The 13,743-nt window shown below is 39.4% G+C and overlaps 1 protein-coding gene across 1 annotated transcript in view; it reads right to left on the bottom strand.

Moving 5' to 3' along the window:
• Positions 1 to 3,988: 3,988 nt before the first annotated feature.
• Positions 3,989 to 13,743, bottom strand: part of DNAAF5 (dynein axonemal assembly factor 5) — a 28,366-nt gene continuing 18,611 nt past the window's right edge. Inside the window, exons 10-13 of the mRNA XM_075437043.1 lie at positions 8,931 to 9,081; positions 7,539 to 7,695; positions 5,546 to 5,737; positions 3,989 to 5,034 (exon numbers count right to left, since the gene is read on the bottom strand). Of these exons, the coding sequence (XP_075293158.1) occupies positions 4,895 to 5,034; positions 5,546 to 5,737; positions 7,539 to 7,695; positions 8,931 to 9,081 (640 nt within the window). The 3' untranslated portion in view covers positions 3,989 to 4,894. The remainder of the gene's footprint in view (positions 5,035 to 5,545; positions 5,738 to 7,538; positions 7,696 to 8,930; positions 9,082 to 13,743) is intronic.

The raw sequence follows: 13,743 nt of genomic DNA, 5'->3' as shown, positions 1-13,743 counted from the left end.
ATCAAGAGTCTAGACCGAATGTGACAGAAACCAGTGCGACGAGGTGCTTCTGGCTGGTGATATGGGGTACTGGGCGCAGCATGCTGCCACGTGGGTTGGAGAGGCTGGGACGTCGCTCTTCCCGGGTTACGGAGGGCCAGCGCTCCGTGGTTACGTACATCACAGCGCGGTGATGGAGGCATCACTGCACGGGCTGGGGGACTGCTGAGTGCGGGACGGTGCTGGCTCGGCGAGGGGACTGGGGCACTGCTGCGAAGCCTGAAGGTGGTGGGGCTGGGGAAGGGCTGGAGTCGCGGGGAGCCCAGCAGCAGCCGAGGGACGGGTGCTGGGGTCAGGGTGCTGCCGCAGCGCGGGGCAGGGCTGTGCTGGGCAAGGGGGATGCTGCGGATCTGCTCCTTCGTGTGAGAAAGCATGGTGACCTTTATGTCCAAGGCTGGGAAGATGATCATATCTATGCACTAGCACGAAAATCACCTAAAACTTCTGGAAGTCTGATTTCTTGCTCATCAAAGAAAAAGTTTCTCACCATCTGCATCACGCTTTATGGCTAAACTCATCAGGCCCTTTCTCCACACCATCACTGCTGTCAGCCAAAGGCAATGGGTGCTCCACACAGAGCAATTAGGTTATCAGTTGAAAGGGGGCTGCTAAGCACTCCAGTTTTGCCACTAGATCCTCCCATCCTCCTGACTTACAGGGGATTTCAGATGTTAAGGAGAAAAGCCGATTACATGGCCGGAGGAGCAGCCCTTCTCACAGCTCTCATCTGCTGTTTCATCTCAGTTACCGCTGCTGGTGAGCTTCCCTGGAGGACTGATCTCAGCAAACGGACACAAGCCTGTTAACTGTGATTTTTGTTGATCCTGCAGCTGCCTAATAAAGCAAAAAAAATTTATTATTTTTCTTTCTCTCTAAAATTTTAAAGCATGGTTAGAGCTTTGCTTGCAGGGCTGAGGCACAGAGCAGCCCATTCTGTATCCAGCAGGACCAGCTGGGTTCCACTCCTCTAGCCAACAGTTGCTCACCTTCCCGTGCAGCCATCCTAATACAGACTCTGCAAGTGCAGCAGAGACTTGGCTCCTCTCAAATCAGCGGCTGAGTTCCACAGGCCAAGATGTTACTCCATATCTGGGACAATGCTCTAGTGTGTTTGCATTGTGCAGACAAGGGACTTCTCCCAAGTGAGATAAAGCCTGTTCGACTCAGGAACTCTAATCTAATCTACAGCTAGAGAACTATAGCTATCACAGTATAACTTAAATACAGTAAATAATATATAAATTATAGTATAATACAAAAAACCTATTATGGTTATACTATACTGTAATAGTTATATAATAGCATGTACTATACTATAATAGTTATTTCAAGCTATAACCGGAAAGTTATCATACTATAAAAGCTACCATTCTAAATGCAGAGATTAGATTAGATTTGAGTTCTGATGGGTTATTATAGTTGATAATAACTTTCTGGTTCTAGCTGGAGGTTGGTCGCTGGGGAGTGCGCTGCATACGCCAGCAGACGAGATGCGTTAGTGCATCTTTCCTGTGGGCTGCGATGGCAGAATGCAGTGCCAGATGCCGGCAGACAGGCTGTCTGCCGTCTGCCTGAAGCAGTGCCGAGGAGGTCTGCAGATGGCCTGTGAGGACCCGCACGAACGAGAAGAGGATGGATCTGGGAACACACTTAACCTCCAGTCTCTCCTAAAAGCGCTCTCTGATGCAGACTTTCTCTCAAAGTCTAGGTGCCTCATATGACTGTGCCCTCTTAATGTCTAAATAATTTATTCTGTTTAAGTAGTCAACAAATATTTAGAAGATTATGTATTCATTTAGACAAATGCATGCACTTACCAAAAACTCTGTTTTGCTGAGAGTCCGAGTCCCAGGATGCTCCACAACAAGTTTTCTAGCTTACAAGGACGAAGACAGAAGCACATCTATTCGTCACAGGAAGGGCAGGGCTAAAGCCTGCTTATCTAAAGAGTCTGAAAATTTGAGATAACTGTTTTGCCAAAAAAAATTGTCCTTGCTTAAAATTTATGTAATGAATATGATTCTAGTAACTTTATGCAATGAACATAAATAAAATCTAGTGCATATAATAACTGATTTAGAAAAACAGAAAAAAAAAAAAAATCATACATTTCAATTGTGTCCCTACTGACGCAGTAGAAGATTGAAGCTGAGAAAGTTGGGTCTCAAAGCAAATATCTTTAAAACCCAGGCTCGCACACCATCCATAGGAGACTTGATAATAGCAATTCTTTGTAAAATGATTTGAGAAACTTCGGTTGTATAAGTTGAAGTATGGTAAACTATAATCAGGGTCAGCATATTGTTGAAATCCTATGTCCAGAACACTTTCTAATAAAAGGACGTGGTGCAGGATATCTAGCTTGTCACACATGCATAAACAAGATCTGGTTGCTGTTTAACATGTCTCTAGGAGGACCATTAGAATATTCAATTCACAAAGCTCTCCTAGCTCTGAATAAAAAAGCTGGTTTGTTGGATGACATGGAGATTTCTCTTTGGGAGGCATCCCACAGCGGGCTGTTCTGAAAGATAACAAAATGCTCAATATACGCAGAACAAAAATTGCCCAGACCACTGAAGATACCAAGCTTGATGAATACTTCAGCTCTTACTATCTGTGTACTGGCTTTAGAACATCTTGGAAAAAACTTTTGACTATATTTCACTTCACCTAAGAAGGTTCTCTCCTCTAATGCCACATTTGAAGTTGGGTGTTCAAGTATCTCTTCTTTAGATCACAAGAATAATTAAAAGCACCTGCACAACATCTGTGCTGCAGCTATCATGAAGCTGCAGCTGAATTTTGCCAAGACAGGAAGCTAAAAAAAATGTGGCTGTAGTGATGTCATTAAGTAGGATTTATTTGGTGGACTTTCCAGGGAACTCTACAATAAGACCTGGGTTCTTGTTGCTGAAGCGAAACTTTGGGTTGCATTGGAAGAACCTGCTGCTTTGCAGCACTTCGAAACTGAGAACAGTGCTGCATGAAAACCCTAAGGACTCTGCTAGGAAAGTTACATAGTCTATTTCCAGTTTAATTAAATTGGCTTCCTAATCATTGATTAGACTAAGGAAACAATTTCATGGAATCACAGAACAGCTGAGGCTGAAAGAGGCCTCTGGAGATCATCAGGGTCCAAATCCCTGCCCAAGCAGAGCCGGGTAGAACAGGTTTCCCAGGACTGTGTTACGCCAGGTTTGAAAACCTGGGAAACCAGATTTGAGACTCCACCACCTTTTTACTCCATTTAATACCATCTAGGGATTTCTATTTTGCTCGCTTTGTGCCTTCTAAGAACTTCAGCTGACCCTGCAGCTACAGAGAGTTAAACAGTTAATAGTTTTCAGTCAACTAAAATGCTGCTCAATACAGGAATGGTTATATTTTGGCTTTTCATGGAAAGAAAAGTCAACTTCAAAGACAGTAAATATGATCTAAAATGAGTATCCTGTTCTTCAGGGATGCAAAATAGCTTTTGGATCCATAAGCAACTACTGAACTATTCTGTATTGTTAGTATTAGTGTCCCTTTTAGGTAGAACATTCAAAGCAACCTAGTATTTGTGGAGAAGCGGCCATGAGCTTGTATGACTTTGCTTTTAAACTAGGAATAAAACTTGCCTTGTGTAGCTAATCTCTTGTAGAGAATGCAAGCAGGTATTGCTGTAAACAGATCGTGGTTTGGTTAACAGTTATGTCACAAGTCTGAAAAGGTAAAGTCAGCCCAGAAGGATAAACACACACGAGAACTTCCTGCAGCGTAAGGAGTATTGCCAAACCCCACTGAGCCTGTTTCTAGACTTGACACAAAGCCAAGGCACTTGGGAGTTAGAAGCCAAAGAGCACTTTTTATCTGCAATACAGATAATTAAAAAAAAAAAAATCAGGAGCCTGATTTTCCATGATTTGCATGTGCAATAAATAGCACACTACCCCACAACGACATAGACAAGGATCTAGGAGCTCACTTACTTTATTACACAGCTGAGAATATAAGCTGCCACTAGAACTTATACACTGCAAAGGTCTTTTAAAAAAATAAAACAAGCCTTCACCTAATATTGGAGAATTTCATTTCAAAGTAATATGCAAACAAATGTTGCTTGCTTTCCAAGGCACAATGGTATAAACACAAAAACTGCAGATGCAATATATTTAATACAAAAATATAAATACTGTTAATCTAAATGACAATACAGCACATTTCCTCCCACGTATAACCTTAATTTTAAAGAGGTTAGCTTTATTCTCAGTCATGAAATGTAGTACAACGACAATAAAAACTATTCCTTTAGTGACACCTACTCAGAATGTCCCTATTACACCAGCATAATAACTACGAGTACTCAAAACATTACAAAACTTTTGCTGCATTATACTAGAGAAGTTTGGCTGGATTTTTTTTTCTGATAAAACTGATCCTCACAGACCTGACTCTGCAGAATCTGAATACTATCCAGAGTTTGAAATGCTCCTTGAAAGACTGAGTCCTCACTGAATTACATTAATAACTTTGACATTAGACTATTACTTTGTTAAATAAGTTATCTTTCCCAATTATAAATAGTGTCAAATTCCTGAAAAACATTCCTCCACTAAACCCTGTATCTGCAAAACTTTCAACGCAAATTGAATGAAAACATTGCTTTATTGCTAGTACATACAAAGAGCTGTTCAAAGGGCAAAGAACACAGAATGGTGCCAATTTGACTTTTAAATGGGCTAATAGTGAATTTACAAAGAAAAAACAATCTATTTATTGCTCAGCCTTTCTTAAGCAAATGAAAATGCGAAAGTAATCGAGATCATAGAAATTTTACATACAGTTCATTAAGAAGAATTTCAGCATTGATTCACAAAGCTGATTCTCTGGCTGACTGAATGTGGCGCAGCAGCTGATTACAATAGACGGGCGTTTGATGCTTATGTACAACCCCTTCAATTTCTCTCATGAGCACTTCCGGATATAAATCGCTTCCTTCTTTTAAAACTTCTGTAAAACAAAAACATGTTTTATAAATCATTAGCCACTCTGTGTTTCTCTAACTTTCCTCAAAATAGCTGAAACCTAACCTGGAACTTGTTCTACAAGTTGCGCAGTCACGACAACCTGATTCCTCCCTCTCCCTTTGCTGAGTTTGTCTGTATTTTGACATTTACATGCTTGAACACAGACCGGTACACTAATAAATTCCAAAGAATCCATCAAGCAAGCTAGGATACGGTCACATCCTGTGGTTGTTTGTCTCTACGCTCCATATCCTGTTTACCATCTGTAAAGTCTTCCGATACATTGGATGCACCGATATTCCCCCGCCAGTGAATGCCAGATAAACCATCCCATTCTGCAGGCAGGTAAAAGGTCCGAGCTCACACTCACTGAAACCCAACAGAAAGCTTCCAGCCTGTTAGGACTGGCCTCTAGCTGTGTGCGCCACCTTCATCTAGCACTTGAAAACATGATTTAAAAAGCATTGTTAAAAATACGTATGACAGAGTCTTACCTAGGACTGCATTTTGGATGTGTTGATCTGGGTCATCGAGATGTATCAACAGTTCTTGGTACAGAAACTCAATATGAGTTTCCATTTCTGATTTCACATCACTGTCCTTGAAACATTTAAACCAATTAGTTAAGGTGTGAGCAGCTGCCAGTCGTACATCACAGGAAGCATCATCCAGACGCTTTAAAACTTCTGGAAAGGAGCACATATATAACCAAACAGTGCTGTGAAGAGCAAAGTTGTCTTTTGCATTTGGAAAAACAGAGGTATTTCGCCATCACTGAAATCACTTTTGCATTTATGACGTATTTCTGTCTTTTGAACACTGTGAATACACACAGTACATTGCTCCTAAAAGCATGCAGTGCACCGTTATCGGATTGTTATGGTGTCAAAAACATTAAAAGCAATGTACAAAATTATTCACATTAGTTGAACATTCTCTAGCACTCTTTCTAACAAGGTGCTATGAATGTCTGTTAATGCATTACACAAGTACAGAGTTTAAGTATTTTTATGCTCTGTAAAGCACAGTATTTCTGTCAAATATTACTGTTTCAGTGAATGACTGCATTACAGACTATTTGAATATGCAAGATGCAAAGATACACTCTGACAATTGTCTGATCATGTATTTCTCCAAAATGAAAATGTTGCTAGATTTCTAATGTGCCATGCAAGAAGAAGTATCAGTCAGTAAGATGCTGAGTTTGGGGAAACCCGATTTATTTGTACATATCTCTGAGAACATAAATCCTGTTACACAGCATAGACTGTACTTCTCCTGATTCATTGTTTAGCATTTAAACATCATCCTAAGAAGTGTTACAGATAATAGCTCTATTTGACATTACAGCACTCTAGATCAGGGTTTTCTTCTTCCTTTTTTTTTTTTTTTTTTTTAAATAACAAAACCCAAGCCACTACCTATTCAGGCCTATTTATGGTACAACAAAATGGTTTGCTCTGGGTACCCTGAAACACAGCAAGGAGAACAATGTGACTACCGTTTATATAATGCATTACTGTTCTGCTTCCACTATAGTTAGCACATTAGTTCACGCAGTCTAAACTAGGAAGCAAGGCAGATGAAGCAAGGCAAGCCTTGCAAAGCCCGTTAATACCGAGTGAAGTTCCATCTAGTGGTCTAATGCACAACAGCATTGGGAACACTGCTCAGCCCTGCTCAACTGGCAGCGAGGGTGTTTCTGAGGGACATTAATTTGTCTGCAGTGCAACGCCTCAATGAAATGAAATACTGCGGTTAAAAAGCTCCTACAGAAAGGCCTTGCATGAAGCAAGTGCTATTGGAGACACACTCAACAACAACTCATCCAGTGCTCAACACCTTGATTTTCTAAAATGTGTATGTGTACTTCATACACTTTAAGCAGTCTCACGTATCAGTTTAAGACCATGTCTTAGTCTCTGCAGCATTAAGACATTAAATTGCCTCCCATACACAAAAATGCTGCTAATGGTATGGTTTTGTGCATCACTTTTTCCATTTCCTTAATATCTATAAAATTACTCTGGGGGAGAACTACTCAAACAGTTAAAATGCCAGACAAGAGAATGCAGAAATAGTATTAGAATACGTGTATAGGAGTGAAATAAGAACAGCTGAGAAACCGAGTCTACATAAAATCTGCCCCTATTTGCACCTCAAACTGTTTAAAGGCTTTTTGCTCTTCACGTGGGATTAAAGCCAGATGCCATAGTGACATACAGCGGTTTCTGTCATTCCCAGTCTGCATTAGTGCTTCCACCGCTACCAGCTGCAGTGAATCTGCAGGTGAGGTGGACAACCTGCAGAGTGAATCCTAAAACTATACAGTGAATCTGCCTACTACTCCAGCATGATGCTTTTCATCCTTAACAGCTAACTATGATACTTCAGGTAAAAAAGAAACTGTAATTCTTCAACACGGAGATCTTGATTAAAAAAAAAAAAAAAAAAAAAAAAAAAAAAAAAATCAAAATTTACACTTACCTGTGTAAGTGTTGGTAAATTTTTCTTCATCAAACTGCCTCCCACAGACTTCTAAAAAAACACCAACAATCTGGCAAGCCATCAGTCGAGTAATTTTAGAGTCTTCATCCATGGCTGCAACAATTTGGGGCATTAACTCATCCTTGACTTTTAAGATCTACAATTAACAGGAAAAGCGTAGAAGAACAACAGCTTTTCAGTCACTCTAAAACAATATGCGTATTGATTACATCAGCTACCATTAGGTCTGGCCTATAGTGGCTTGCTTAATTTAAAAAGTAAACTATAAAAGTTATCCTGAACATCTTGGAAGTTACACAGCTCTATTTTTGCTTCTAAGCAAGCTTGGGAAATGAAAATCCACCAGTCGATCACCCAGTTCATGAATTCTCAGTACACATGTAGATGAGTTTTATGTAACTTGTAAAAGCTTTAAACTTACTTGCCTTTTTATTTTTAAAAAAATTGCTGGCAAGACTTTAAATAATTTGGAGTTGAGGATTGTGTGTATGTACCAGTAGATGGTGCTCTTATTCTAAAAGGAAGCTTTTAAGTAGACTGTTGTAATACAATGTTTTAGTGAGTTTCATAACTTGACTTTAATATGTACGTTTCATATACATTAATGCAAAAAATGCATTAAGGCACTGATTCAGAAAAAATGTTTAACTAGAACAGTAGTCTCTGATACAAATGTTTTTGTATATATGAACTCATTTACATGTGCCTAAGCACTTGGTTCAATTAAGATCTGTTATAAAGACAATAAAGACTATGAATGTTTAATAACATTTAAATTTCATTTATTTTTTAAAAATACCCTTATATTAAACATATTTCTAGTGCATCATTTCCAAATTCTATTTTTGTTAGCAAAGAAGCTTCAAAAAACCCCTCAGATTCAATTAATCCTTAATCGCTATGGTGGGTAACATTTCTTTAAGTATACTTCTTGTTAGTGCTCTACTTCAGTTTCTACAGACACCCTTCAAGTTCCACCTCAAGTCCTCCTGCCCTTTCCAGGAATCTTGCAGATTTTTCTTCCCCTAAATGGACCTGTGGGCTCCAAGGCAACCAGACAACTTGTCTTTGCCACATTACACAAAAGCATGTCCTGGCTAGCTCCAGTGCCACTGCACAGGCACTGGCTACGGGACCAATAATGCCAAGTACCCAAGGTGTTGTGCTAATGCTTATCAGGATATCATCATCCCTCCACTACTGATTGTTTCAATTATTAATACTCCATTACAATTAATGAATCATATTATGAAAACTGTATGTCCATCTAAAAATACTACTTACAATAAAGATTTATGTTTCCCCCTTGCATTTATCTTGTCTTCCTGCCTAAGATTTCAAAGTACATTTGATGAGAAAGGGAGACTTTACCTCTTCTGGTGAAAGCATTTCACAGTGTATAAGAGCCCAAAGGCACGATACAGCTGTAGTGCGGATGGCAGCTGCTGTTCTTCCAGCATGCCACTGCAGATTAGGAGCCAGTATATCTTTTATCACAGTCTCAAGGTAGCTAGGGAACAGCCTGAAGCCAAAAATAAGAAAGCAAAATAAAGGTTCATGAGAAAGTGATAAAGAGACTGGCAGGATGTAAAAGAGAGTTTTCTGTCATAGCAACATAGGCAGGGGAAAAAAAAAAAAAGGACTCTGTAAAAAAAGTAAATAAAATCTTGTAAGCCACTGTGATTATAATGTATGTGGTAAGATTTTCATAACTTCATTTTTCTAGACAATATTTAAACAAATACCTAACATTCATGGAAAGGGGAGGCTAGGCTTTCTCCCACTTCAGACTATGCCCATGACTCACTGTGTTATCTTGGTAAACTACTTACCTTCTCTCTGTCTCATTTTCTCCGCGTGAAGTGGAGATAACACCCCATATGAATGCTGTGAGGATTCATTAATATTTGTAAGGCCCTTTGAGACTGTCCAGTGGAAAGTATTTATAACGTGAAAAGTATGAATGTTATTGATGAGACCCGAGCTACTGATACTGCAGGGAGTCTACTCGGAACACTTCAGCTTTCTCTTGGCTCAGAAACCCGTCTCCCTCAAGGGTGAGAGGTCTGTAGGATTCTCTGATGGTGCCAGTCCCAATGCTAGTTTGTTTTCGTTACAAACACACAAATCTGTGATATTTTTCCTGATGCTTCTTCCTCCTCCTCTATTGAATGGGCCATTATCATGCTAAAAGTTGCTGTGAGAGTCAGCAATTGCAATAGGTAGTATTCCTTCACACCCATTTAATTCCAGCTCAAACGATTTTCAGCTAAGAGAAAAAGGTATAGATATTACACACAAGTTAAAACAGACTTTGCTGCATCAGAGACATGTGTGCCTGGTTGAGACTAGATAAGTAAGGCTCAGGTTATTCACTGTGCCTCTGCCTCAAAAAGCAGCTGGTAGCATGCAAAACAGACTGACAAATAACGGGCTAAATCTACCTTGACTTGTGTCCCGCTCTATTCAAACTTACCGCAGACCTGGACTGCGGCCACCTGAGTGCAAAACAGCACATCACCACCCTGGTGCTTGGCAGAAAGGGGAGAAGCTGTTGCTGACTTTTCTCAGAGTCCCACATTTCCAGGATGAGCAAGTGTCTCCTACAGAGATGTGCCAAGCCACAGGAGGAACACACTGGGTAGATCTTAACAACAAACAATTATCAACTAAGTAGTTCTAAAAAATCCCCACAACAGCAAAACAAAATCATTCAGCAATGCTAATCCAGCAATAAAAAAATTCCATAGTAATACTGTATCAATGTAATAAGAAATGTAATTGTACCTACTTCTTTCCTGTAACTACCCTTTCCCCACTGCAGTTTCACCGTGTCATCCAGGTGTAATCTAACTAACGTGTGACCAGCTCGCCTGCCAGGCCTTAATTATCTACTGCACACAGACAAAACTGAAAATCCGTATCTTCAACATGATGAAAATACATACAGCTGGCTGCTGCTTGGCCCCTTGGCCAAGGGAGCGCCAAGTGCCTGAGAGTCAGAGATCTGCTCGCTTCCAGCCCAGCAGATGGCACTTCAGATTCAGCAATAACAAGGAATCGGACATCCCCTTATACACATCTCAATGTGTCAAAAACATCTAGATATATTATTTTAAACACATTTTTGAGAATTAATAATTTTCTGTTCAAAAAGTTGCTGGAAAACAATACAGCCAGTGATCACCATCATTCCAAATTTCCTTTTAGCTCCAAAGCTGAAAAATGCTTTGTGCTGTCTGTGCTCCTATCTGATCAGCAGCTGCTTCTGTTTCTAATAAAGCCTTCTCCTACACTGCAAAGAAAAAACAACCTGACAAAATATAAAGGTAAATTCCATCAGCATTGTGTTAACCCTAATGCTATGCTATTTGTGAGCATATTTGTTCTAGTGCCTTGAAATAGAATCAGTAAAGCAGTATCTGGCAATTATCCGGCTCAATCTTGTCAGACTCAAACAAAATGAGATGACCACACAACTGTATTTAGCATAACTGAAAGCCTTCCTATCTAAACTGTTTGAATGTTTTTAAGGAGCTAAACAAATTAGTGCCAGCAGTGAATGTGACTGTGTAACCAGAACTTGTTGTTACCACTCCACTACACTATCTCTCATTACCATTAAGATGTATTTTTTTGCTGTTGTTGATGCAATTAAATTCTCCCTATTTCCATTTTCAGATCTTACTGTGGTAAATCTATGTAACTTCATCCTAAAAGTGAGTCATTTCCATGAAAGAACATACCCTGTCTGTGCTATTTGTACTTACAGAGTTGAGACTTCATTCACAACTGGATATGAAATAAACAAAACGTGACCTGTGCATACAATAATACCTAGCTCTTAGCAGACATAAAAAGCAGAGATTGGGTTTACATTAAAATTACTACCCCCATTTTATGGACTTACATACTTAAGCTTTCATTCCATGTTAGTTATTTTTTATACATTTTTGTTCTGGATTGGCTCCTTTTCTGCTTTCATGGCATTGCTGCACTTTGCTTTATGTTCATGGATTGTTGTGGTTTGGGTTTTTTTGTGCATACGTTTTTGTTTTTTCCAAACTTAACATTCTAAATCCAGGAAATTTGAAACAAAATTAGATTTGCTTTTACAAATCAAAACCTCCAACAATGTTTTGCAAACAACACTTCAAAACACAAAACCTTTACACGTTATTTCCTACACTAAAGCATTTGCTGTGACAACGGTAAGTAGGATCAAGATTTCAAAGAGTCATTTAGCTCCCTCTACTGCTTTTTAGTTTCTGAAGATAAACCTGCTGGTAGAATTCATGGCATTGCTCTTGTTCTCAGAGGACAGAGAACATCGTTATGAGTTAGACTGGGCCATCCCTAGCCAGGAGTCGTTCTTCACACAAACAGGTCTACTAACCTCACTGGATGTATGTAATCTTGACCAAAGGCCATTCACTCCCACTGCCTTGAGCGAAACAGCTTCCATCATTGCTGTCTGTGGAGAGCCGGTGTGATGTGTGGCTGTATTCACGAAGAGTATTACTTTGAAACATATTATCCTATTTTTGCCACACTGGTAATGTCCCTTTCCTGGGAATCCTAGTGAAGCTGGCAGCTTATTGGGGTGGTTTTCTTTTTCCCCTCTTTGGCTCCATTATTTATACAAATGACTGGGTTGCAGATGAAAGATTTTGTTATGCATCCTATTCGACCACTGTCAAAACAAAAGCTTACTCTTTGATAATGTTCTCCATATGGTCCTGCACTGATCATACCTCTCTGCCAGCAGTACCTACACAACCCAACTTAGTACACTGACTTACCTGAGCACCTCAGAGACTTTTAAATGGAGAAGCGCTACCAATCCTACTGTACAGGTGGGAAACAAAGAATGGATAAGGCTGTGTGTTAATGGAGAAGTCCTTCCTACCTCCTAGCCACACTAGTCTGGAACATTGCGGGTCAGGACTCTGCAGCATGCCATGTAATGTACCTGTCATACTGCTTAGGTGCAGCCTAAATGATTTTCTGTAGATCACAATGAGAGGTGGAACAGATAATTTAACTCAGTTCTTCAAATTCTATTCTGCTGTAATCTGTAATGTTATCTCTGAGGAGGAAGAGCAGGAGACCAGATAACTGAAAATGTATAGAGAAAAAATGCCAGTATGACTAATTTGTTCACCAGGTCTGCATTTGATTAAATGCTTTGAAAGAATGAACATATTTAATGTTTAAAAAGAAATGTAGAAATTATAAATGTGATTGTATAGCAGATGAACAGGAGCTAATAATGTATTCTGCAGTAAATAAAGGACAGTAAATTTAGGCCATAAAAGAAAATAAATAGATAGGAGAGAGTCGCATTATCCCAATTTTAGACTTAAATACATTATTACACACTTAATAAGCATTATTGTTGTGTTCAGGACATCACAGAACACACAAGATGATGCTTCTAGGCTCCATGGTCTTTGCATTCTCAGTTAGATGATACAGATCTGAGATAACAGATCAGCTTACAACAAATAGTCAGATCCTGGAATACTTAAAATAGTTTTCAAATTGCTCTTCTTTCTTTCTTTTAGGAGGATTCTTGCATACCTACATTGATCTTGTAACTACCACTCAGCTACATGATTATTTAAACAAGTAATCCATCGAGTACAAAGATATTTTTCATATGAATAGGGTTTTTAACTTCGGATCCCGAAAATATGGAAATAGGTAACACCACACTTGGCACAAAACCTTTCAGTTAAAAAAGGACAGCTTCATTATATTCCATCTTAAGCACACCAGCTCAAAGTCTATTCAGGGATGCGTTAGCAGAGATTCTTCAGCTTACCTGGAATCCCCCACTGAATGGGAACACCAGGGTTCCTCGTCCTCCCCTCATTATAGGATCCAGGCCATGAATGTACTAAATTTATCTAAAAATGGTAAAAATACATCTACATTCATATTAACATGGCCTCACAGAACCTGAATGAATGTTCAACATACCAGAATGCCCACTGAGTGCCAATTTGCTCATCAAAATAATGAAAAACCTTTTAAGTACAAATAATCATTGCTATCAATGTACTTTTAGGAAGAACGCTTCCTGTGATTGGGTTTTTTGGTTGGTTTTCTTAAAGAGTTAAAAATTAAAAAAAAGCGCATCAGAATAGATGTACTAAATGCAGCAGGCACTAGGAAAAGC

This window comes from Opisthocomus hoazin, chromosome 15 (genome assembly GCF_030867145.1).
Source record: "Opisthocomus hoazin isolate bOpiHoa1 chromosome 15, bOpiHoa1.hap1, whole genome shotgun sequence".
Lineage (NCBI taxonomy): Eukaryota > Metazoa > Chordata > Aves > Opisthocomiformes > Opisthocomidae > Opisthocomus > Opisthocomus hoazin.
The sequence above is the reverse complement of the archived record's forward strand: the minus strand, read 5'-3'. Positions and strand labels throughout refer to the sequence as shown.